Below are 26,927 nucleotides of genomic sequence, written 5' to 3'. Positions count from 1 at the left end.
AGAGACCCTCAACTCGTTCAAAAGGAGTCTGGACATGCACCTCAAATGCCATAATCTGCAGGGCCAGGGACCAAATGCTGTAAGTAAGTTCGCCTTATATTCTCTGGAGTTTAGAAGAATGATAGCTGATCTCGTGAAAGTTAAAAGATTCTGAAGGAGCCTGACGGGGTAGACATTAACCGTTTGTTTCTGCTGGCTGGGGAATTTAAAACACAAGGGATTAGAATAGGTGGGTTGTTTTTCGGCCGGCACAGACGCAATGGGTCAAGTGGCCTCTTTCTGCGCCTTAAACTTTCTATACTTCTATGGTACCCTTTGGGATAGAGAATTCCAAAGATTCACAACCCTTTTGAGTGGAGAAATTTCTCCTCATCTCAGTCCTAAATGATCATTCCCTTATCCTGAGACTGTGTCTTCGTGTTTTAGATTCCCCAGCCAGCAGAAACAAATGGTCAGTGTCTACCCTGTCAGGCTCCTTCAGAATCTTTTAACTTTCAACGAGATCACCTCTCATTCTTCTAAACTCCAGAGAATATAGGCCAAATTTACTCAGCCCCTTATCGTAGGACAACCCTCTCATTCCAGGGATCTGTCCAGTGAACCTTCACTGTAGCGCCTCCAAAGCAATATCCTTCCTTAAATATGGAGACCAAAACTGCACACAGTGTACCAGGTGTGGTCTCACCAAAGCCTTGTACAATTGTAGCAAGACATCTTTATTCTTGTACCGCAATCCCCTGCAATAAAGGCCAACATGCCATTTGCTTGCTGTACCGGTATGAGTCAAGCACACCTAAGTGTCTCTGAAGATCAACATGTCCAAATTTCATACCTTTTCAAAAAAAATCTTTTCTATTCTTACAGCCTAAGTGAATAACCTCACACTTCCCCACATTATACTCCATCTGCCATTTTGTTGTCCAGTCACATAACCTGTCAATATCTCTTTGCAGCCTCTGTGTCCTGCTCACATATTTCCACCTACCTTTGTATCATCAGCAAACTTAGATAAATTACTTTCTGTCTAAGTCATTATTATAGACTAAAGCTTAGGCCCTAGCACTGATCCTTGTGGCACTCCACTAGTCACAGCCCTTGAAAATGCCCCATTTATTCCTCTCATTGCTTCCTGTCCATGAACCAGTCTTCCAATATATTGCCCCCACCTCCAAGTGCCGTTATCTTGCATATTAACCTTTTCTGTGGCACCTTATCGAATGCCTTTTTGAAATCAGTTGCACTACATCTACTCATCCCCCTTTACTCTGCTAGTTAACTACTCAAAAAAACACTTAATAAATTTGTCAAACACTATCTCCCTTTTGTAAAATCGTGTTGACTTTGGTCATACTGTGATTTTCTAAGTGCATTGTTAAGACTTCCTTAATAATTGAGTTTGAGCTGAAGGCCACCAAGGATGGTGTGAACCAAGGACAAGAAGCCAAAGTTGGAAAAATGCAGTGGTCTCTTGCAGTTGTTGAGCTGGAGGGTGTTGAATCTTGAGTGAAAATGTCAGCACTATTAAACTATTGGAGGCATTTTGGCTGAAGATTTAGTCTATCCTTACCTGACACTTACCAAATAAATGCCAGAAAGCAGGAGCTCTGGGTCACTCTTTATTCTGTTTCCTTTGTGGTTAATAGTAAGTGTGCACCATCAGCCCAGCTGAGATAAGCTAAGAAGGAACTGACCAGAGACTAAACTGAAGAAATTTGCGTTCTCTGGCTCAGCCATGTGTTGCCTCTGTGGACTTTAACTAGAGTGCACAATTTTTTTTGTTAGTCTAGGAGGGATAAAAACTTGACATTCTTAGCACTTGCCTTACAGCTAAATTCCCCTTCAATTCATCATTTTATTGGTCTCTTCATAATTTTTAGACGATTTCAAGTTATTGGTCAATTATTTATTCACATAATTTCTGAACTGACACGTTAACCTTATTGTTGCTAAATAATTATTATTGATGGGATAAAAATTGTATTTGAATTGATTACTGAATGGCATAATGTTAGGCACCTAGCCTTTGTCCAAATTCTTTGGTAGTATCTATCATTTGTAATGTTATACATACCTCTTAAAAATACATATTTAGCCACATTAATTTTAGTCAACCTGTCATTTTTTTAAATAGAGAATGCAATTGGATATCATACTGACCAGCCTACAAGACCAGTCCCACATCGCATCCCTGCTGGGTTACAGCTCACCTGACATAACAGAAGGCTTCTCACAGAGCTACTCTTCTGATCAGGCCTCGTCCAATTCAGGAAATATCGATCACTTTCACTTAGCTGAAATCCTTTTGAAAACTCTTTTAAGGAACATCAGTTTCTACACTGTAAGGATTTTTGAGTTTTCTTTTTAAGCAAGAAGCTGATATTTTCTTTCAAACTGTTACCTCAATTTTCTTAATTGCCTGTCTCTAAAGGAGCGTGCTTTTGGTGAGTTGGAGAAGAACAGTGATAAACAACAAAGTAGTACAACCCATACAGAGAGTGGACCACCTTCCCATGTCCGTCAGCTACTCTCTGCATTGCATAAACATTTGCTGGCCCACTGTTACTCAAATTCTACTGCGAAGGTAATGTCTGTGTGGAAAGCAGAGTGTGATTCATCAATTGCACTTTTCTTTGTATAAAAAGCATAGTAATGGTATACTTGGGAGTAATTACAGTGAAATAGTTCAATCTCAGGGTTCAGTTGAAGAGTGTAGGGGAGCATGCCAGGAGCAGCACCAGGCATACCTAAAAATAAGATACCAACCTGGTGAAGCTACAACAGCGGAAACAGCATGCTACAGATAGAGATAAGCAATCCCAAACCAATGGCTCGGGTCAAAGCTCTGTAGTCCTGCCGCATCCAGTCGTGAGTTGTGGTGGGCATTTAAGCACCTAACTAGAGGAGGAGGCTCGACAAAAAGCCCATCCTCAATGCTGGCGGAGCCCAGCACATCAGTGCAAAAGACAAGGCTGAAGTATTTGCAAGCATTTTCAGCCAGAAGTACAGAGTGGATGAACCATCTCAGCCTCCTCCTAAGGTCCCCAGTCTTCAGCCAATTCAATTCACTCCACGTGATATCAAATAATGGCTGAAGGAACTGGATAGAGCAAAAGCTGTGGGCCCTGACATCATCCCCCTGCTGTAGTACTGTAGACTTATGCTCTAGAACTAGCTGCGCCCCTAGCCAAGCTGTTCCAGTACAGTTACAACACTGGCATCTCCCCAACAAGGCGGAAAATTGTCCGTGTATGTCCTGTCCATATAAAGCAGGACAAATCCAATCCAGGCAATCAACAGCAAAGTGATGGAAAGTGTTGCTGGCACTGCTATCAAGTGGCATTTACTCAGCAATAACTTTCTCACCAATGCTTAGTTTAGGTTCCTCAAGGGTCACTCGGCACCTTTCTTTGTTCCAATATTTCTGCTGTAAGAATCATTTTATGAAACTCTTTAGATGACCTGAATGTCAGAATTAATGATTTTGTTAGGTATGCTGTCAATATTGCAGTAGCTATAAATTAACTAGTGTTTCCATTTTAAATATTACACTCCTTTGATGACTAAGAGAATGTCTGGTATGGTACTGAGCACTACAGCCAAAGAACACGCCAGGTTTAATCCCTGTGCTGATTTAGCTGACTTTACCTAGGGCAAGATTAAAGAGGTGAGGCTACAGTTAGCCTTAGTGTCTCTGTCCTACAGAAGGGCTAGAGTTCTTTCTTATTGTTTCCCAGTGGTTACTTCCTCTTTCCACACCCTCACGCACCTTCCACCACCTACCCCTCACCTCCACTGCAAAGTATATGTATGGAAGTGGAGGGTTAATTATAATGAATATGGGGCAGCACAGTGGCGCAGTGGTTAGCGCCACAGCCTCACAGCTCCAGCGACCCGGGTTCAGTTCTGGGTACTGCCTGTGCGGAGTTTGCAAGTTCTCCCTGTGACTGCGTGGGTTTCTGCCGGGTGCTCTGGTTTCCTCCCACAGCCAAAGACTTGCAGGTTGATAGGTAAATTGGCCATGGTAAATTGCCCCTAGTGTAGGTAGGTGGTAGGAGAATTGTGGGGATGTGGTAGGGAATATGGGATTAATGTAGGATTAGTATAAATGGGTGGTTGTTGGTCGGCACAGACTCTGGCCAAAGGGCCTGTTTCAGTGCTGTATCTCTCAATGACTGTATGACTCTAATATCTGCTTTAATGCTGCTCCAATAGAATATCCTGCTGATGACGTTGAGGCCCACACATAAGGAACACTTTTGCTCATTAGAGGGAAGCTGGTGTTCTTGATATTTTTTGAGAAATTAAGGTTAACGGTCATATTCCATAGTGTAGAACATTGGAGGTTGAACAAAATAAAAGAGATGAGGTAAGTCAGGAAGCAGCGTTTAGGTGATGCCAAGCTCTGTTGTGCCAGAAATTTCTAAGATGATGGCTAAATAGGAAAGGGGGAAATCATTATTTTGGTAATTCTGACTAGGTGTTGGCAACCAAGCGTTTTATGAATGGGTTGATTGCGATATTCTTTATTTTAGGATCACTTAAGTGTAGACTTGCTGCATAAACATTTACACTTGCTGCTGCTATATGCATCCGATACCTACAGACGATCTGCTGTTCTTCTGAAAGAAAGCTCGCTAGATAAAAGCGTCACAGAAAAATTGCACGGTAAGGACCCTACCTTATCCTATACAGCTGTCCCCACAAAAATACAACTCAAATTTTCTATTGTAATGTAACAATTCTTTGGCCCCTGTGCTTTTGTACTTTTACCACTGACTACATCTCTCTCTGAGCCATTTACCAAGGCTAAACCAGATAGTTCACAACCTCAGCATCCTGTTCAACCCTAAGTTGAATATCTGACCCTATCTCCTTTCCAGCATAAAAAAACACCTACTTGCATCTCTGAAACATTACATCACATCACATCAATGGCACCATCCTTTGGATGAGATGTGAAACCAAGAATGCATATATGCCTGTTCAGATGGTTTAAGTATATGTTAAAGGTTCCAAGCCACTATTTGAGGAGTTTGCCAGGCTTCTGGATCAATATTCTTACCTCACTAATATGCGTGAATCGATTAACTGGTCAATAAATAAATAGTACATGGTTCTTTTATATTGCCAGATTACAGTTCTGTGTAAAATACTAGCTTAATATTTTGTGTCACGGTATTCTGAATTTCATGACTAAGTTAAGTTTGTAATATTTAATGAAAGAAAAAGAAACCACCTGTAGTTGATGTGAAAGCCAGCATTCTGATCGGTGACTATTAAAAGCTTCACTGCTTCAATATCTTGTGCTTATTTAAGTATTTTTTTTCTTTTAGGTATTCTTTTTAACTCTGCAGCTGGAAGTATTTTGTGTCAGGTGATCTACTCCCTTCTGTTGCTACCTGTTGGCATTGTACGACCTTTGCTGGGCAATCTTCTTGACCTGCTTCAACCTCTTGATCATCTAAACCGGCTTTTACCAGCTGCTATGATACTGGAGGAGCAGGAACTTGAATGGGTGATGCATGGTTCGTGTGGTTATCTGGTTTCTCTCGCACTTTACTGAAATGTTCTCTTCAAAAGAAGTTGTGTTGCAAACAAAGCTGTGTTATTAAAAGGAAATTAAATTGGAAAGGGGCTGGAAGTCAGTAGTTTATTTCAGGTAGAATATCAGGTTGTTATGCAGAGCAGTGGATTTAAGTGCCCTTATACTTCGGCTCCTAGTCTCTGCCAGCTACATAGTGGGTCCTGGACAGGCAGTGTACATAACCAGTGTCATATTCCTCCCACCGGTTAGCCGGTGGAAGATCATGCATTCAGGTGTCCAATCGTGGCCCTGAGAACAGGGAAGGTGTGTTGCACAATATGGCCTGATGTGGTGATGACAGAACTTTAGTTAGGCCACACTTAGAATATTGTGTGCAATTCTGGTCGCCACACTACCAGAAGGACGTGGAGGCTTTGGAGAGGGTACAGAAGAGGTTTACCAGGATGTTGCCTGGTCTGGAGGGCATTAGTTATGAGGAGAGGTTGGATAGACTCGGATTGTTTACACTGGAACGACGGAGGTGGAGGGGCGACATGATAGAGGTTTACGAATTTATAAGCGGCATGGACAGAGTGGATAGTCAGAAGCTTTTTCCCAGGGTGGAAGAGTCAGTTACTAGGGGACATAGGTTTAAGGTGAGAGGGGCAAAGTTTAGAGGGGATGTGCGAGGCAAGTTCTTTACACAGAGGGTGGTGAGTGCCTGGAACTTGTTGCCGGGGGAGGTGGTGGAAGCAGGTACCATAGAGACGTTTAAGAGGCATCTTGACAAATACATGAATAGGAAGGGAATAGAGGGATACGGACCCCGGAAGTGCAGAAGGTTTTAGTTTAGGCAGGCATCAAGATCGGCGCAGGCTTGGAGGGCCGAATGGCCTGTTCCTGTGCTGTACTGTTCTTTGTTCTAGGTTACTTCAACTGTAACAAATTAGGACAGTGTTAGTTAGTACAGGGATAACTAAAACCCAATCATCAGGCATGTGATTCTGGAAACATTTCATGCAAGAAGTATGGTATTTCTATACTCAGCTTGGAGAACAGGCAGATCATTATCTAGAGCGAGACAACCTGCTTTCAAGGTCACATTGGCTCAGTTAATGTACAAATCTCCAAAATACAACCCAGAATGCCACTTGTGTTTTAGAACAAAGAACAGTATAGCACAGGAACCGGCCATTCGGCCCTCCAAGCCTGCGCCGATCTTGATGCCTGCCTAAACTAACACCTTCTGCACTTCCGGGGACCGTATCCCTCAATTCCCATCCTATTCATGTATTTGTCAAGATGCCTCTTAAACGTCGCTATCATATCTGCTTCCACCGCCTCCCCCGGCAGCAAGTTCCAGGCACTCACCACCCTCTGTGTAAAAAAACTTGCCTCGCACATCCCCTCTAAACTTTGCCCCTCGCACTTTAAACCTATGTCCCCTAGTAACTGACTCTTCCACCCTGGGAAAATGCTTCTGACTATCCACTCTGTCCATGCCACTCATAACTTTGTAAACCTCTATTATGTCGCCCCTCCACCTCCGTCGTTTCAGTGAAAACAATCCGAGTTTATCCAACCTCTCCTCATAGCTAATGCCCTCCAGACCAGGCAACATCCTGGTAAACCTCTTCTGTACCCTCTCCAAAGCCTCCACGTCCTTCTGGTAGTGTGGCGACCAGAACTGTACACGATACTCTTAAGTGTGGCCTAACTTAAGTTCTGTACAGCTGCAGCGTGACTTGCCAATTATTATACTCTGTGCCCCGACCGATGAAGGCAAGCATGCCGTATGCCTTCTTGGCTACCTTATCCACCTGCGTTGCCACTTTCAGTGATCTGTGGACCTGTACGCCCAGATCTCTCTGCCTGTCAATACTCCCAAGGGTTCTGCCATTTACTGTATACCTCCCACCTGCATTAGATCTTCCAAAATGCATTACCTCACACTTGTCTGGATTAAACTCCATCTGCCATTTCTCCGCCCTAGTCTCTAACCGATCTATATCCTGCTGTATCCTCTGACAATCCTCATCACTATCCGCAACTCCACCAACCTTTGTGTCGTCCGCAAACTTACTAATCAGACCAGCTACATTTTCCTCCAAATCATTTATGGATACTACAAGCAGCAAAGGTCCCAGCACTGATCCCTGCGGAACACCACTAGTCACAGCCCTCCATTCAGAAAAACACCCTTCCACTGCTTTATGGGGACACGTCTAAATTTTTACTATTTGGGTTTTTGTTGGGAAGCAATTTGGATGATGGCAATCTTATGACTACTGTGGTTCAGGAGGAGAAAGCTTGCATGGGTACTTGAAGCCAGGTAAAGGGTATGGAGCTGAGCCAGAATGAAAATTATTAGCACTGGCCACATTGACTTACTCAACCCACACTGTATCTGCGGTGCTGTCAGGTCCTAGGGGGAGGAGGTTCCTGCTGCTGCAGTGTCACTGGCAATGTAAAATCTTGAAAGACTTGCCCCGCAACATCTTGTTAGAGGCAACTAAGCAAAGTAGCCTGGATAATTTTGACTGTTGTGAGAAGAGACCAGCAAAATGGCACATTTTTAAGGACAGATTTTTGTTGCATAATATGCCCGGATTTTGTGGCAAAGTCACTGACTGCTGACCTCAGGTAAAGCTGCCCACAAAGATTCAGCAATCTCTGTGGTGTGGATTTCAGCTCTCTCAAAATTAATTTGAATCTGTTGCTAAGTTGCCAGCCATCCGGCAACAGCGATGTAATTAAACAGTCAATTGTATTGAAGAACTCTCAGACAGAAAACCAGGAAATTGAAAGCACTGATTATTCTTTTCAGTTTTTACTTTTTAGTTACCATTTTACTGAGAGCGAAATCAAGATTGGGACATACACGTGGGATTAAAGTAGAAGGTGAAATAGCATAAATTAAAAAATATAAATATTTTAAAAATTTGATTTTTTAAAATCTTAATGGAGAAATTTGACAGTCCACAAATATGGAATTATTTTTCCAGGACCAGAGATGATGTTCAGCAATATTTATGAACTTAGAAGTTGCTGTCAGTTTCAGAGGAGTGATGATAGCAAACACCAACAATTTTGCAGTCATTACTACTGCAAAATCTGGGCTGTAGGGTCAGGGTTTTGCAGTCAGCAGCGAAACAACGGCGCTTGTCGCTGACCTCCAAGAAAGCTGGCCACAATGATCTAGGAATCTCTGTGGAATGCTTTTATGATTTTCCTCTTTCCTGACGGCAGTTTAAATCCAGTGCTAAGTCGAGGGGATGTCTTGGCATGCAGCAGCAATGATGTCAGCAATTGAGTAAGCATCCAATCACTTTGAAGTTGAGTGGACGGAAAAATGACAAATGGAATTCAATCCAGAGAAGTGTGTGATATTGCATTTGTGGAGGAGAAATAAAGCGAGGGATTACACAATAAACAGGAGGATGTTGAAAGGGATAGAAGAAGTGAGAGACCTTGGAGTGCATGTCCACAGGTCCTTGTCGGTGGCAGGACAGGTGGATAGAGTGGTGAAGAAGGCATATGGATTGCTTTCCTTTATTGGCCGAGGTATAGAATGCAAAAGCAGGGATGTGATGCTGGAACTGTATAGAATGCTGGTTAGGCCACAGCTGGCGTATTGCGTGCAGTTCTGGTCACCACATTACAGAAAGAACATAATTGCTTTGGAGAGATTACAGAGGAGATTTACAAGAATGTTGCCAGGGCTTGAAGGTTGTAGCTATGAGGAAAGATTGGATAGGCTAGGGAGAACTGAGGAGGCTGAGAGGTGACTTGATTGAGGTGTATAAAATTATGAGGAGCCTAGATAGAGTGGACAGGAAGGACCTGTTTCCCCTAGAGGAGAGGTCAGTTACCAGGGTACACATATTTAAGGTGATTGGTAAAGCTTTCGAGGGGAGATGAGGGGAAACTTCTTCACCCAGAGGGTGGTGGGTGTCTGGAATTCGCTGCCAGAAATGGTGGTGGAGGCAGAGACCCTCAATTCTTTTAAAAGGGACCTGGACATGTACCTGAAGTGCTGTAACCTGAAAGATGAGATGAGTTTGGGCGGCTGGTTTATTCGGCCAGCGCAGACACGATGGGCTGAATGGCCTCCTTCTGTGCTGTACTTTTCTATGGTTCTATTCACACAGCAAAACAGAAAGTTAAAAACATTTAATATCCTTCACCTTTAATTTAAATTTTCAGATAAATGAAATGAATGGCTATGATTTGATTAAAATAGAAGCTAAAATAAAGAAAAACAATGTAAAATAATATTTTTTAAATATGCAATTTTTGTATCATGGAGAAATTTGACATTCCACAAATATAAAATGAGCTTCTCGAGGCCAGTGAGGGTATTTAGCAGTAATTATGAAATTGGTGCACTGTTTAACAACCCAGTTACACCTCATTCAATAAGGTGCAACAGCGAGACTAACAATGTCAAGGTGGAAGTTGTGGTCAATTCAATTGATTTTCCATTGATTGCAATCTAGCAGTGTCCCACTAGCACACCCTCTGGAAAAGTGTAGGATTTCCATGTTATCCTGCACATGTGCGAACTCTCAAAGATGCTGTCAGTAATGATGAAGAATGCTGTCTGTTTCACTGTCATTGCCATTGCAAAGTCTGGGCGTAGTGTGTCAGAGGAAAATCTGTTGATTTTAAAAGTAGCATTTTTATTATTTTGTAATGACTATTGTTGCCATGTACTGAAATGCCGCTATGAGTTCCTAGAAATTCAGAGATAATGGGTCATAACTTGCTCTACCAGGGCATCCAGTAGCATATGCTGTTAGACAGGCACTTTCACATTGGATTTTTAATACTTTTGTGTGGCAAGTTGCTGGAAGTGTAAGATGACAACGTCACAGTGAGGGACACTGGGCATGTGGGATGTGAATGAACAGGACAATCAACTGTATCTTCTTAACCAATCAGATTGAAGGATTGTGAAATAAGCAGTGAAAGGACAGACCTAAGTTTAATTTACTGTGGGTACATTCTGTGACAAAGTGTACAAAGAGAAGCAGAGGGAGGGAAAGAAAGACTGGATTGAGTGAAAGAGAAAAGAAAGAGACAAAGGAAAAGTAAAAAAAAGAGCTTAATTTTAAAGTTTACATTTTAAAATCTGTAGCAGCCTGAAGGAATGAGACTCTACACTTTTAATTTTTTGTGCCACAGAGGTTGATTGACAGTAATTAATACTTATCACATCGTTAAAAGGGTACTTAAGAATGAAATGGCCAAGAGTTAACTTGTGACAACGTTAGTTCCTATCCCCCATGCAAGCGCAGCTAATTCACACCGTTGAATGCATTTCAGTGGTGAGCCAGACGGCGCGATGCCATTTTCGCAAAGTTAATGGCAGAGCGGCACATCCTGGATAGCAGCTTTTAGATTTCCACATTTAATCTTGCAGCTGACCTCGCCTGAAGTTGTTGTAGAATTTGCGCATACGCAACACCAAATGCTATTTGCCTCGGTTTGCCTCTTCCCAGCAAATTATGGTCCAATTGGCTTTTGCTCCATTTAAGAAATTTAACAGAATGCATGCGTATTATAATTTAGTAATGTAAATTGCGGATAACTTGTTTTCTTTAGAATCTGGAAACAGTTCAGAAAAATCCATTCCTGCGGATGTGAAATCTTGGATTTGGCTAATTGATATGGAACGCACTATTTCCTTTACTGTCGGTCAATGTCTTGGAGAAATGCTGCAAGGTCCTATTTGCTCACCAGAAGAAGTGAACTCGGCATATTGGTTACAAAGCCAGCTCCTCAGCAATGGCCTTGAAATTGAGTCTGAGCAACTTGGTAGGCTAATACTTTTAACCTCCTGCGTATCATTTAAAAAAAAAATGTAATAGACTGTCTTGACTGAGCTTCTACCGGGGGGGGTTAGAATCCATTACTATAGATTTTACATTTTTGAGAAACTGGTTGTTGTGCTCCGAGACTAGAGCCAATGCATAAGGCTGCTCCCCGTCAGTGATGTCACCAGATGATGAGAGATAAGGGCCAAATTGGGCAGCTTTTCATTCAGCTTAACTTGAAATTTATTTAAAAAGTTATTTTGATATGTGCATAAATTTTTCAATGGACATGAGGGAAGTATTTGAACAAAAAAAAATTAACTGGTCATTTATCCTGTTGCTGTATATGGAACTTTGTTGTGTAACAAATCGGCTGTCAGGTTTCCCTACAAAAGCGAGAGCGATTGCACTCAAAAGTAAAGTGTTAAGTGCTTTCAGATATCCTGAGGACATGAAAACTACTATATAAATGTAGGACAGTTATTTTCAAAAAGGATATGTGTTCTATTATCTGTATCCCTCATCATTTACCCCTTTCACAAAAAACTTCAGCTTTCTCTTGAGTTTACTGATATTACCCAGAGTTTAGATTTAACTACGTCTCAGAGTCTATTCCGCCCATTCACTGCACTCTGTGAAGTAGTTAAATCTAAATTGTTCATCTTTCCTCTCGTAAGCTCATGTCTATTTCCCCAGATGGCAGTCTGTAGTTCTGCCAAGTAATTTCTTAAGATTCCTGTTGGTGTTGAGCAAGATGATAACCAGGGAAAGAGTAGGGCCCATTGGGAACCAAAGTGGCAATCTGTGTGTGGAGCCAGAGGACGTAGGTGAGGTTTTAAATGATTACTTTTTATCGGTGTTCACTATGGAGAAGGACAATGTAGGTGTAGAGATCAGGGAGAGGGGGATTGTGATATACTCGGACAAATTAGCATTGAAAGGGAGGAGGTGTTAGCAGTTTTAGCGGGTTTAAAAGTGGATAAATTCCCAGGCCCAGATGAGATATATCCCAGGCTGTTTTGTGAGGCAAGGGAGGAGGTAGCAGGGGCTTTGACACAAATTTTTCAAATCCTCTCTGGCCACTGAAGAGGTGCCAGAGGACTGGAGGACAGCGAATGTGGTACCATTATTCAAGAGGGGTAGCAGGGATAAACCAGGTAATTACAGGCTGGTGAGTCTAACATCAGTGGTAGGGAAACTACTGGAAAAAATTCTGAGGGACAGGATTAATCTCCACTTGGTGAGGCAGAGATTAATCAAGGATAGTCAGCATGGCTTTTTCAGGGGGAGATCATGTCTAACAAATTTGATTGAATTTTTCGAGGAGATGACTAGATGTGTAGATGAGGGTAAGGCAGTTGATGTAGTCTACATGGATTTTTGTAAGGCTTTTGATGAGGTCCTGCATGGGAGATTGGTTAAGAAGGTAAGAGTCCATGGGATCCAGGGCAATTCGACAAATTTGATCCAAAATTGGCTTAGTGGCAGGAGGCAGAGGGTGATGGTTGAGGGTTGTTTTTGCGAGTGGAAGCCTGTGACCAGTGGTGTACCGCAAGGATCGTTGCTGGGACCCTTGCTGTTTGTAGTGTATATTATTGATTTGAATATGAATATAGGGGGTATGATCAGTAGGTTCTCAGATGATACGAAAATTGGTGGTGTCGTAAATAGTGAGGAGGGAAGCCTTCAATTACAGTACAATATAGATGGGCTATTAAGATGGGCAGAGCAGTGGCAAATGGAATGAAATCCTGACAAGTGTGAGGTGATGCATTTTGGGAGGACGAACAAGGCAAGGGAATATACAATGGGTGGTAGGAAGTACAGGGGGACCTTGATGTACTTGTCCATAGATTACTGAAGGCAGGCAGATAAGGTGGTCAGGAAGACATATGGGATACTTGCCTTTATTAGCCTAAGCATATAATATAAGAACAAGGAGGTTATGATGGAGCCGTATAAAATGCTAGTTAGGCCACAGCTGGAGTACTGTGTACAGTTCTGGTCGCCACACTATAGGAAGGATGTGATTGCACTGGAGCAGGTGCAGAGGGGATTCACCAGGATGTTGCCTGGGCTGGAGCATTTCAGCTATGAAGAGAGACTTGATAGGCTAGGGTTGTTTTCCTAAGAGCAGAGAAGGCTGAGGGGAGACCTGATTGAGGTATACAACATTATGAGGGTGGTAGATAGGAAGAAACGTTTTCCCTTAGCGGAGGTGTCACTAACAGGGAGCATAGCTTTAAGGTAAAGGGCAGGATATTTAGAGGTGATTTGAGGAAAAATATTTTCACCCAGAGGGTGGTTGGAATCTGGAACATACTGCCTGAAGGGGTGGTAGAGGCAGGAACCCTCACAACATTTAAGAAGTATTTAGATGAGCACTTGAAATGCCATAGCATGGGCCAAGTGCTGGAAAATGTGATGAGAATAGATAGGTGCTTCATGGTGGCACAGACAGCATGGGCCAAAGGGCCTGTATCTGTGCAGTATAACTCTATGACTCTATTGTATTGGAAAAAGTTCAGACTCCTGCATTTTTCCTGACTCCTCGGTCTGATTATGCAATTCTCTTCTATTGAAGTGTACCCAGTTGCAGCTCCTCACAGACCGCATGGATCGGTTGGAGCGGCAACTGGATGCACTTAGGAGCATGCGGGTGGCGGAAAGCGTCATAGACAGGAGTTTTAGAGAAGTGGTTACACCCAAGGTGCAGGCAGATAAATGGGTGACCGCTAGAAGGGGCAGGCAGTCAGTGCAGGAATCCCTTGTGGCTATCCCCCTCTCTAACAAGTATACCGTTTTGGATACTGTTGAGGGGGATGGCCTATTAGGGGAAAACAGCAGCAGCCAGAGCAGTGGCACCACGGCTGGCACTGTTCAGCAGGGAGGGGAAAAGCGCAGAAGAGCAATAGTTATAGGGGCCTCTATAGTCAGGGGCACAGATAGGCGCTTCTGTGGATGTGAAAGAGACTCCAGGAAGGTATGTTGCCTCCCTGGTGCCAGAGTCAAGGATGTCTCTGAACGGACAGAGGGCATTCTGAAGGGGGAGGGTGAACAGCCAGAGGTTGTGGTACACATCGGTACCAACGACATAGGCAGGAAGAGTGATGATGTCCTTCAGGGGGAGTTCAGGGAGTTAGGTAGTAAGTTTAAAAAAACAGGACCTCTAGGGTTGTAATCTCTGGATTACTCCCTGTGCCACATGCCAGTGAGGCTGGAAATAGGAAGATAGTGCAGCTAAACATGTGGCTGAACAGCTGGTGTAGAAGGGAGGGTTTCAGATATCTGGACCATTGGGCTCTCTTCAGGGACAGATGGGACCTGTACAAGAAAGACGGGTTGCATCTAAACTGGAAGGGCACTAATATCCTGGCTGCAAGGTTTGCTAGCGTCACTCGGGAGGGTTTAAACTAGTGTGGCAGGGGGGTGAGAACCAGAGCAGTAGGACAGTTAGTGAAGTAAATGAGGACATAGTAAATAAGGCCAGTAGGACTAAGAGGAAGAGCAGGCAGGGAGATGTTGCTGAGCACAGCGGGACTGGTGGTCTGAAGTGCATTTGTTTCAATGCGAGAGGTACAACAGGTAAGGCAGATGAACTTAGAGCTTGGATTAGTACTTGGAAATATGATGTTGCTATTACAGAGACTTGGTTGAGGGAAGGGCAGGATTGGCAGCTAAATGTTCCAGCTTTAGAAGCTTCAGGCGGGATAGAGGGGGATGTAAAAGGGGTGGGGGAGTTGCATTACTGGTTAAGGAGAATATCACAGCTGTACTGCGGGAGGACACCTCAGAGAGGTCATGCAGCGAGGCAATATGGGTGGAGCTCAGGAATAGGAAGGGTGCAGTCACGATGTTGGTGGTTTACTACAGGCCTCCCAACAGCCAGCAGGAGGTAGAGGAGCAGATATGTAGACAGATTTTGGAAAGATGTAAAGGTAACAGGGTTGTAGTGGTGGGTGATTTTTAACTTCCCCTATATTGACTGGGACTCACTTAGTGCTAGGGAATTTGTGAGGAGCATCCAGGAGGGCTTCTTGAAACAGTATGCAGATAGCCCAACTAGTGATGGGGCCATTCTGGACGTGGTATTGGGGAATGAGCCCAGCCAGGTGGTCGAAGTTTCAGTGGGGGAGCATTTCGGGAACAGTGACCATAATTCCATAAGTTTTAAGGTACTTGTGGATAAGGGTAAGAGTAGTCCTCGGGTGAAGGTGCTAAATTGGGGGAAGGCTAATTATAACAATATTAGGCAGGAACTGAAGAATTTAGATTGGGGGCGGTTGTTTGAGGGTAAATCAACATCTGACGTGGGAGTCTTTCAAACGTCAGCTGATTAGAATCCAGGACCAGCATGTTCCTGTGAGGAAGACAGACAAGTTTGGCAAGTTTCGGGAAGCTTGGATAACATGGGATATTGTGAGCCTAGTCAAAAAGAAAAAGGAAGCATTTGTAAGGGCTGGAAGGCTAGGAACAGATGAAGCACTTGAGAAATATAAAGACAGTAGGAAGGAACTTAAGCAAGGAGTTAGGAGGGCTAAAAGGGGTCATGAAAAGTCGTTGGCAAACAGGATTAAGGAAAATCCCAAGGCTTTTTATACGTATATAAAGACCAAGAGAGTTAGGAGGGAAAGGGTTGGCCCACTCAAGGACAGAGATGGGAATCTATGCGTGGAGCCAGAGGAAATGGGTGAGGTGCTAAATGAGTACTTTGCATCAGTATTCACCAAGGAGAAGGACTTGGTAGATGATGAGCCCAGGGAAGGGAGTGTAGATAGTCTCAGTCATCTCATTATCAAAAAGGAGGAGGTGCTGGGCGTCTTGCAAAGCATTAAGGTAGATAAGTCCCCAGGGCCTGATGGGATTTACCCTAGAATACTGAGGGAGACAAGGGAAGAAATTGCTGGAGCCTTGACAGAAATCTTTGCATCCTCATTGGCTACAGGTGAGGTCCCAGAAGACTGGAGAATAGCCAATGTTGTTCCTTTGTTGAAGAAGGGTGGTAAGGATAATCCAGGAAATTATAGGCTGGTGAGCCTTACGTCAGTGGTAGGGAAACTATTAGAGAGGATTCTTCGGGACAGGATTTACTCCCATTTGGAAACAAACGAACTTATTAGCGAGAGACAGCATGGTTTTGTGAAGGGGAGGTGGTGTCTTACTAATTTGATTGAGTTTTTTGAGGAAGTGACGAAGATGATTGATGAAGGAAGGGCGGTGGATGTTGTCTATATGGACTTTAGTAAAACCTTTGACAAGGTCCCGCATGGCAGACTGGTACAAAAGGTGAAGTCACACGGGATCAGAGGTGAGCTGGCAAGATGGATACAGAACTGGCTCAGTCACAGAAGACAGAGGGTAACAGTGGATGGGTGTTTTTCTGAATGGAGGAATATGACTAGTGGTGTTCCGCAGGGATCAGTGCTGGGACCTTTGCTGTTTGCAGTATATATAAATGATTTGGAGGAAAATGTAGCTGGTCTGATTAGTAAGTTTGCGGACGACACAAAGGTTGGTGGAGTTGCGGATAATGATGAGGATTGTCAGAGGATACAGCAGGATATAGATCGGTTGGGGACTTGGGTGGAGAAATGGCAGATGGAGTTTAATCCGGACAAATGTGAGGTAATGCATTTTGGAAGATCTAATGCAGGTGGGCGGTATACAGTAAATGGCAGAACCCTTCGGAGTATTGACAGGCAGAGATATCTGGGCGTACAGGTCCACAGGTCACTGAAAGTGGCAATGCAGGTGGATAAGGTAGTCAAGAAGGCATACGGCATGCTTGCCTTCATCGGTCAGGGCATAGAGTATAAAAATTGACAAGTCATGTTGCAGCTGTGCAGAACCTTACTTGGGCCACACTTAGAATATTGTGTGCAATTCTGATCGCCACACTACCAGAAGGATGTGGAGGCTTTGGAGAGGGTACAGAGGAGGTTTACCAGGATGTTGCCTGGTCTGGAGGGCATTAGCTATGAAGAGAGGTTGGAAAAACTCGGATTGTTTTCACTGGAACGACGGAGGTGGAGGGGGCGACATGATAGAGGTTTACAAAGTTATGAGCGGCATGGACAGAGTGGATAGTCAGAAGCTTTTTCCCAGGGTGGAAGAGTCAGTTACTAGGGGACATAGGTTTAAGGTGCGAGGGGCAACGTTTAGAGGGGATGTTCAAGGCAAGTTTTTTACACAGAGGGTGGTGAGTGCCTGGAACTTGCTGCCAGGGGAGAAGCAGATACGATAGGGACGTTTAAGAGACATCTTGACAAATATATGAATAGGAAGGGAATAGAGGGATATGGGCCCCGGAAGTGCAGAAGGTGTTAGTTTAGGCAGGCATCAAGATCGGCGCAGGCTTGGAGGGCCGAATGGCCTGTTCCTGTGCTGTACTGTTCTTTGTTCTTTGCCCTTTCAAACTGGGACAGCTCCCTTCTAGAATTGCCTTGCTTGTTGTGACATCCGGAATATAACCTCTGAACTCCCTACACTGTTACATATCTGCATTTAAAAATTATTTTGTTACTGTTTTACTTAAGCATGTAAGCTTTCTCAGCCATGTATTTGATTCTGGAATATATCAAAGGAGGAACAAACAAATCCTTATTAACTGGTGCATTATTTGTGTCAGATGTGGTTCACTTGGTAGCACCTTCGCCTTTTGAGTCACAAGGTTCTGGGTTCAAGTCCCACTGCATGGCTTGAGCACAAAAAACCAGTCCAGTGCTGAGGGTGCCGTCTTTCAGATAAGACGTTAAACCGAGGCCCCATCTGCTTGCTTTGGTCGCATAATGCTATTTGGAAGAAGAGTAGGGGAGTTATCCCTAGTGTCCTGGCCAATTTATCTTTCAATCAACATCACAAAAATACATTATCTGGTCACTTTGTTGTTTGTGGGAGTTTGCTGTGTGCATTTACCGGCTGCTGCGGTTCTTGCATTCTTCCAGTGACCACACTTCAAACAGTATTTAATTGGCTGTGAAGCACTTTGAGACATCTGGCAGTTGTGAAAGGTGCTATATAAATGCAACTCTTCCTTTTTTCTTTCTTTCCTATCTGAACCCAAAAGATATTTTGGAAAGAGTGAAAATAGATAAGTCCCCTGGGCCAGATGGGATTTATCCTAGGATTCTCTGGGAAGCCAGGGAGGAGATTGCAGAGCCGTTGTTGTTGATCTTTATGTCGTCATTGTCGACAGGAGTAGTGCCGGAGGACTGGAGGATAGCAAATGTTGTCCCCTTGTTCAAGAAGGGGAGTAGAGACAGCCCTGGTAATTATAGACCTGTGAGCCTTACTTCGGTTGTGGGTAAAATGTTGGAAAGGGTTATAAGAGATAGGATTTATAATCATCTTGAAAAGAATAAGTTCATTTGCGATAGTCAGCACGGTTTTGTGAAAGGTAGGTCGTGCCTCACAAACCTTATTGAGTTTTTCGAGAAGGTGACCAAACAGGTGGATGAGGGTAAAGCCGTGGATGTGGTGTATATGGATTTCAGTAAGGCGTTTGATAAGGTTCCCCACGGTAGGCTATTGCAGAAAATACGGAAGTATGGGGTTGAAGGTGATTTAGAGCTTTGGATCAGAAATTGGCTAGCTGAAAGAAGACAGAGGGTGGTGGTTGATGGCAAATGTTCATCCTGGAGTTTAGTTACTAGTGGTGTACCGCAAGGTTCTGTTTTGGGGCCACTGCTGTTTGTCATTTTTATAAATTACCTGGATGAGGGTGTAGAAGGGTGGGTTAGTAAATTTGCGGATGACACGAAGGTCGGTGGAGTTGTGGATAGTGTCGAAGGGTGTTGTAGGGTACAGAGGGACATAGATAGGCTGCAGAGCTGGGCTGAGAGATGGCAAATGGAGTTTAATGCGGAGAAGTGTGAGGTGATTCACTTTGGAAGGAGTAACAGCAATGCAGAGTACTGGGCTAATGGGAAGATTCTTGGTAGTGTAGATGAGCAGAGAGATCTTGGTGTCCAGGTACATAAATCCCTGAAAGTTGCTACGCAGGTTAATAGGGCTGTTAAGAAGGCATATGGTGTGTTAGCTTTTATTAGTACGGGGATCGAGTTTTGGAGCCACGAGGTCATGCTGCAGCTGTACAAAACTCTGGTGAGGCCGCACCTTGAGTATTGCGTGCAGTTCTGGTCACCGCATTATAGGAAGGATGTGGAAGCTTTGGAAAGGGTGCAGAGGAGATTTACTAGGATGTTGCCTGGTATGGAGGGAAGGTCTTACGAGGAAAGGCTGAGGGACTTGGGGTTGTTTTCGTTAGAGAGAAGGAGGAGGAGAGGTGACTTAATAGAGACATACAAGATAATCAGAGGGTTAGATAGGGTGGATAGTGAGAGTCTTTTTCCTCGGATGATGATGGCAAACACGAGGGGACATAGCTTTAAGTTGAGGGGTGAAAGATATAGGACAGATGTCAAAGGTAGCTTCTTTACGCAGAGAGTAGTAGGGGCGTGGAACGCCCTGTCTGCAACAGTAGTAGACTCGCCAACTTTAAGGGCATTTAAGTGGTCATTGGATAGACATATGGATGAAAATGGAATAGTGTAGGTCAGATGGTCGGCGCAACATCGAGGGCCGAAGGGCCTGTACTGCGCTGTAATGTTCTAATGTTTTTCGATATATCTATATTGTACGTATAAAATGTTTACCAAGTGCATACCTTTCTCAATAGACAAAAATGCTTTATGTTTTTCAAAGATCCTTTTCTTATTGCAGATGTACTCATGAATTGTCTCACTGGAAAGGCATTGGCTGGCTCTGTGGAACGGAAGTCTTTTGATTTCCGAGTTTCTGAAGACACTGCAGCACTTATAGACATCGCACTGGGTACTTCAGTAGAGCCAGGATACAAAATCTGGAGCAGAATGCAGGTCTACGCCAACAGCAGTGGTAAATCTCCGCTGTTACGGAATATCTTATTCTGTTTTCTCTCTCCCCTAACTTTTCTGAATGTTCGTTTTATTATTTTGATGTGATTCACTGCAAATCAAGTAGTAGGTTGAGATGACCTTTAGATAGACTTGATCTAATTATGAAAATGCTCTTATGTTAATTCCTTTAAAAAGGGGCTGGAATCACAGCTGGCTGGGAACAGGGTAGGTGGTTAATGGCAGGAATTTAGTTGACAGGTAAAGTTCTTCATACGACATGATATTCCTTGTTCTGCTGGGAAGAGAAAGAATATTGTCTGACTGATTAGGTTGAATACTGTAATTTCAGATTTAAATTTCCTCAATTCAGAACAGATCTAGCAGCTCAAAACTGGGCCTTCATGGGGCGCTGTGAGCTTTTAGCAGCAGCAGAATTGTATTCAACCACAATCTGAAACCTCATGGTCCAGCAAAGCCCTCACTCTACCATTACCATCAAGCCAGGGGACCGACCCTCGTTCAGCTCTAAGTTTAGGAGAGCTTTCCAGGAGTGGCATCAGGTATACTGAAAAATGAGATGTCAAACTGGTGAAGCTACAACACAGAACATAGAATGCATGCTAAACAGTAGAAGCAGCATGTGATAGATAGAGCTAAGCGAACCCACAACCAACAGATCAGATCAAAGCTCTGCAGTCCTGCCACATCCAGTTGTGAATGGTGCTGGACAATTAAACAACTAACCAGAGGTGGAAGCTCCACAAACATCCTCGTCCTCCATGGAGGAGCCCAGCACGTTAATGCAAAAGACAAGTCTGAAGCATTTGCAGTCATCTTCAGTCAGAAGTGCCGAGTGGATGGTCCATCTCGGCCTCCTCCTGAGATCCCCAACATTACAGATGCCAGTCTTCAGCCAATTTGATTCACTGTGATATCAAGAAATGGCTGAAGGTACTGGATACAGCAAAGGCCCAGACAACATCTCAGCTGCAGTATTGAAAACTTGTGCTCCAGACCTAGCTTTGCTCTTAGCCAAGCTGTTCCAGTAGTTATAACACTGGCACCTACCCGACAATGTGGAAAATGATGCAGGTACGCCCTTTCCACACAAAAAAACAGGACAAATCCAATCCAGCTAATTACCACCCCATCAATCTACTCTCAGTGATCAACAAATTGATGGAAAGTCCCATTAACGATGCTATCAAGCAGCACTTACTCAGCAGTAACCTCCTCACTGATGTTCAGTTCGGGTTCTGCCAGGGTCGCTGTTCTCCAGACCTCATTACAGCTTTGGTGCAAACATGGACAGAATTGCTGAATTCAAGAGGTGATTTGAGCGTGACTACCCTTGGTATCAAGGCAGCATTTGACGGAGTGTCTTAGCAAAATTGAAGACAGTGGGAATTGGGAAAATTTCTGCACTGGTTAGAATCATACCTAGCGCAAAAGTTGTGGTTGTTGGAGGCCAATCATCTCAGCCCCAGGAAATCACTGCAGGAGTTCCTCAGAGTAGTGTGCTCAGCCCAACCATCTCGGCTGCTTCATCACTGACCTTCCCTCCATCTTAAGGTCAGAAGTAGAGAAGTTTGTTGATGATTGTAAAGTGTTGGGTTCAATTCACAACTCCTCAGGTACTGAAGTAGTCTGTGTCCATATGTATCAAGACCTGGACAACATTCCGGCTTGGACTGATAAATGGCAAGTAACATTCACACCACAGAAATGCCAGGCAATGAGCGCCTCCAACAAGAGAGAATGTAACCATTTCCCCTTGACGTTCAACAGCATTACCATTACTGAATCCCCACAATCAACATCCTGGGGGTCAACATTGAGCAGAAACTGAACTGGACCAGCCATATAAATACTTTGGCTACAAGAGCGGATCAGAGGCTGGGAATTCTGTGGTGAGTAACTCACCTGACTCCCCAAAGCCTGTCCACCATCAATAAAGCACAAGTCAGGAGTGTGATGGAATACTCTCCATTTGCCTGGATGTGTCCAGCTCCAACAACACTCAAGAATCTTGACACCATCCAGGACAAAGCAGCCTTATCCACCGCCTTAAACATTCCCTCCTTGCACCACCAATGTGCAGTGTGTGCTATATGCAAAGATGTACTGCAGCACTCAGCTAGGCTCCTTTTGACAACACCTTCCAAACCCGCGACCTCTACTGCCTAGAAGAAGAAGGAAACAACAGATGGGAAAACCATCACCTGCAAGTTCCCCTTCAAATCTCACACCATCTTGGCTTGGCACTACTTCGCTGTTCCTTCACTGTCAATGGCTCAAAATCCTGGAATTCCCTCCCGAACAGCACTGTGGGTGTATCTTCATCAGATGGACTGCAGTAGTTCAAGAAGCAGGTTCATCACCACTTTCTCAAGGGCAATATATAGTGGCCTTGCCAGCGATTCTCGCATCTCACGAATGTGTTTTAAAAAAATAAAAATTATCCTTGGTTATCAGGGAGCAAGTGCATAGTATTTTCCCTCGAGTGAGGTAGATCCATGATGGGATTGTTCATGTATATTTTAGACCCTGTTTTATTTGTGTTATATTCCTACATTATGTTCTCAATCTCTTTTAAAATGTAAAAATGATACAACTGACCATTTTTCCCCACCCACGGCATTATATTTCTTATGTCACATCTGATTGGCCTTAATTTCATAATTACATAGAAATTAGCACAGAAATAAGCTTTTTAGCCCAACCAGTCCATGTTCGTGTTTATCCTGCATACAAGCATTAGTTTTAATCCTATGTACCCACTCTGAATCAATATCCCTTTATTTCCTTTTCTTCTATCTAACCTATTAAATGTTGATGATCTGCTTCACTGAGTAACTCTTGTGCAATCCATAGCCTCCTAACTTTCTATGTAAACAAATCTAACTCATTCCCCTCATTTTATCCCTCTAAATCATGCAAAGTCTGTTTCTATCTACTCTGTCCCATCTTTTCATTATGTTAAATATTAGTATCAGACACCCCATAATTTTTTTTTTATTATTCATTCATGGGATGTGGGCATCGCTGGCCAGGCCAGCATTTATTGCCCATCCCTAATTGCCCTTGACAAGGTGGTGGTGAGCTGCCGCCTTGAACCACTGCAGTCCATGTGGGGTAGGTACACCCACAGTGCTGTTAGGAACAACTTCTGTTCTAACAAAAATAGACCCAATCCTAAAACCAAACTCTCAACTATGGGTGGTGTTAAAAAAAATGTTGTATGAACCAAGCAATCAAAATAATTTCTAAAAATGTTTAATTTTTTTTTGTCAAAAATCAATAAGGTTCAGAATAAAGTTTTTGTCACAAAACATTGAAATTGCATAATTCACAATAATGTGTTTACACTTTAAAGATTGTGTTTAATGCTCCTGAGTACCATAATTAATGTTATTATTGGAGGCCTTAGCTTCCCTTAAAAGCCTGGTTATTCGTCTGAGTTTAACCTGTGGGCGTTGTGAAGGATTTCCCACAATATATCGGTGCAACAAGTAGAAGTATATCTTTCTTCAGGTGGTATATTATTTGTTTCACTTGATTTACCAAATGATTTCAAACTAGCTTGACCATGCAGGATCCCTACCCTGCCAGTACACCTGTGCTGTCGTATTCAGCTGGCCTCTAACACCGGAAACATCAGAGGAATGTATGATGGCATTAAGAGAGCTTTTGGGCCAACCATCAAGAAGATCGTCCCCCTCAAGTCTAAATCAGGGGAAACGATCACTGACCAACGCAAGCAAATGGACCGCTGGGTGGAGCACTACCTAGAACTGCACTCCAGGGTAAATGTTGTCACTGATACCGCCCTCAATGCAGCCCAGTCTCTGCCAGTCATGGGCAGCCAACAAAATCGGAGCTCAGTGATGCCATTGATTCTCTAGCCAGTGGAAAAGCCCCTGGAATGGACTGCATTACCCCTGAAATAATCAAGAGTGCCAAGCCAGCTATACTTTCAGCACTCTACGAACTGCTTTGCCTGTGCTGAGATGAGGGAGTAGTACCACAGGACCTGCGTGATGCCAATATCATCACCGTCTGTAAGAACAAGGGTGACCGCGGTGACTGCAACAACTACCGTGGAATCTCCCTGCTCAGCATAGTGGGGAAAGTCTTCTCTCGAGTCGTTTTAAACAGACTCCAGAAGCTGGCTGAGCGCGTCTACCCTGAGGCACAGTGTGGCTTTCGAGCAGAGAGATCCACCATTGACATGTTGTTCTCCCTTCGCCAGCTACAGGAGAAATGCTGCGAACAACTGATGCCCCTCTACGTTGCTTTCATAGATCTCACCAAAGCCTTTGACCTCGTCAGCAGACATGGTCTCTTCAGACTACTAGCAAAGATCGGATGTCTGCCAAAGCTACTAAGTATCATACCTCATTCCATGACAATATGAAAGGCACAATTCAGCATAGCGGTGCCTCATCAGACCCCTTTCCTATCCCGAGTGGCGTGAAACCTCGCACCTATACTGTTTGGGATCTTCTTCTCCCTGCTGCTCTCACATGCATTCAAGTCTTCAGAAGAAGGAATTTTCCTCCACACAAGAGCAGATGGCAGGTTGTTCAACCTTGCCCGTCTTCGAGCGAAGACCAAAGTCTGGAAAGTCCTCATCAGGGAACTCCTCTTTGCTGACAATGTTGCATTAACATCCCACGCAGAAATGTGTCTGCAGAGACTCGTCGACAGGATTGTGGCTGCCACAACAGATTTGGCCTAACCATCAGCCTCAAGAAAACGAACAGCATGGGACAGGACGTCAGAAATGCTCCATCCATCAATATCAGCGACCACGCTCTGGAAGTGGTTCAAGAGTTCACCTACCTAGGCTCAACTATCACCAGTAACCTGTGTCTCGATGCAGAAATCAACAAGCGCATGGGAAAGGCGTCCGCTGCTATGTCCATAATCTTGTACATATCTATCAAATCTCCCCTCAATCTCCTTTGCTCCAGGCACTTTGTAACTAAAACCCCCCCATCCCTTGAATCATTCTGGTAAATCTCCTCTCAAGGATCCTCACATCCTTCTTAAGATGGGGCGACCAGAACTGGGATGCAGTACTCTAATTTGGGCCTAACCAGAGCTTCATAGTGATTCTGCATGACTTCCCTGGTTTTTAATATCTCTACTTAGGAATGCTCAAGGTCGCATACGCTTTGCTAACCATTCTCTCAATATGTCCTGCCACCTTCATAGGACATAGGAGCAGAAGTACGCCATTCAGCCCATTGGGCCTGCTCCGCCATTCAATATGATCGTGGCTGATGATTCCCTTCAAGTAGGAACGTAAGATCTACAAAGATCTATGCACATGCACCCATGGGTCCCTCTGTTCCTGCACACTCTTTAGAACTGTGCCATTATGTCTGTATTGCCTCACCCTATCCCTTCTGCCTCAATGCATCTTGTTTATTAAATTCCATCTGCCAGTTGTCTGCCTATTTTGTTAGCCTATTTATGACCTGTTGCAGGTGGTTCGTATCATCCTCACTGTTTGCCATTCCTCCAGGCTCGATCTCATTGGCAAATTTTGAAATTCTATTGTGTTCCAAGATCTAAGTCATTTATATATTGCTGAAAATAGAGACATGTTGTCGAAGCTTTTCATTTTGCACTCATCATGACATATGCAAGAATAACCAATGTAAGGGAAAACAGCAACTTTACTGCATGAGAAGAGAGTGCTGATTGATTGGCTGGTGAACTGTGGTAGCGGCTTTGCCGGGGAGAATGCACCAGTTTACGGTGACTACCAAGTTATGTTTGAAATTTAAACCAGGCAGCTTGACTGGTCAAGGCAGAAAATGGCTGTCACTTATTTTGTTCAGCTGGAACAGGCGCAATGTGTTTACATGTTCTGTCTGTCTGCAAAGAACAGGGCCCCGTGTATTAACATATGTAGCTTCCATGTTGCTCCATGGCAACGCCTCTACCAATATGATTTCATTTGGCAACCAATCAACACACTCTTCTCATGCAGTATAATTTGTTGTTTGCTGTTACATTGGTTATTCTTGCGTATTGTCCTGATGAGTGCAAGATGAAAAGCTTTGACAACTTATCTCTATCTTCAGCAATTCTCAAGTTTTGTACTACCAAATGACTATTCATTTATATACATCAAAAAAAGCAGTGGTCCTAGCACTGACCCTTGGGTATACCACTGTGTGCCATCCTGTAGTCTGAAAAACAATCATTTACCACGACTCGCTGTTTTCTGTCCTTAAGTCAATTTCTTTTTCAATTGAACACTGACTGTCCTAATCCATGAGCGAGCACTAACCTTCCTATTCCCTGGCTTTAAATCACACACCATCTCCAATCTCTGTAATCTCCTTCATCCTTATTATCCCCTTCCATTCCCTTTCCCTGCCCCACTGCTAGATAGAACACTCCCTTCTCTGACTCTGGCCTCTTGTGCACACACATCCCTCACAATTTCCTTTTCACCCTACTTTTGGCAACTGTGGCTTCAGCCATACATATCCTACCCTTTGGCATTTCCTCACAAAACTCCAGCATCTCCTCCTTTTAAGACCAAGCTTAAAATGCACCTCTTCAATCAAGCTTTTAGTGCAGCTTTTGAGGGTACAGTAGCCTAATGGTTATGTTATCGGATGAACAAACCGGAAGTCAGGGGTGGAATATATTGAAAGCAAAATACTGCAGATGCTGGAAATCTGA

At 43.7% G+C, this 26,927-nt stretch overlaps 1 protein-coding gene across 7 annotated transcripts in view; it reads left to right on the top strand.

The window, feature by feature from the left end:
* The window catches only part of LOC137370144 (probable E3 ubiquitin-protein ligase HERC1), a 480,710-nt gene that overhangs the window by 100,553 nt on the left and 353,230 nt on the right, over positions 1–26,927 (top strand). For 6 of the 7 annotated variants that reach the window (XM_068032409.1, XM_068032373.1, XM_068032381.1 and 3 more), the window contains 6 exons: positions 2,132–2,338; positions 2,429–2,581; positions 4,533–4,665; positions 5,334–5,525; positions 11,132–11,344; positions 20,065–20,238. In XM_068032409.1, the coding sequence (XP_067888510.1) occupies positions 2,132–2,338; positions 2,429–2,581; positions 4,533–4,665; positions 5,334–5,525; positions 11,132–11,344; positions 20,065–20,238 (1,072 nt within the window). The remainder of the gene's footprint in view (positions 1–2,131; positions 2,339–2,428; positions 2,582–4,532; positions 4,666–5,333; positions 5,526–11,131; positions 11,345–20,064; positions 20,239–26,927) is intronic. The other variant, XM_068032400.1, reaches the window with a different exon arrangement.

The sequence above is a fragment of the Heterodontus francisci genome, chromosome 1, assembly GCF_036365525.1.
Source record: "Heterodontus francisci isolate sHetFra1 chromosome 1, sHetFra1.hap1, whole genome shotgun sequence".
Classification (NCBI taxonomy): Eukaryota; Metazoa; Chordata; class Chondrichthyes; order Heterodontiformes; family Heterodontidae; genus Heterodontus; species Heterodontus francisci.
The sequence above is the reverse complement of the archived record's forward strand: the minus strand, read 5'-3'. Positions and strand labels throughout refer to the sequence as shown.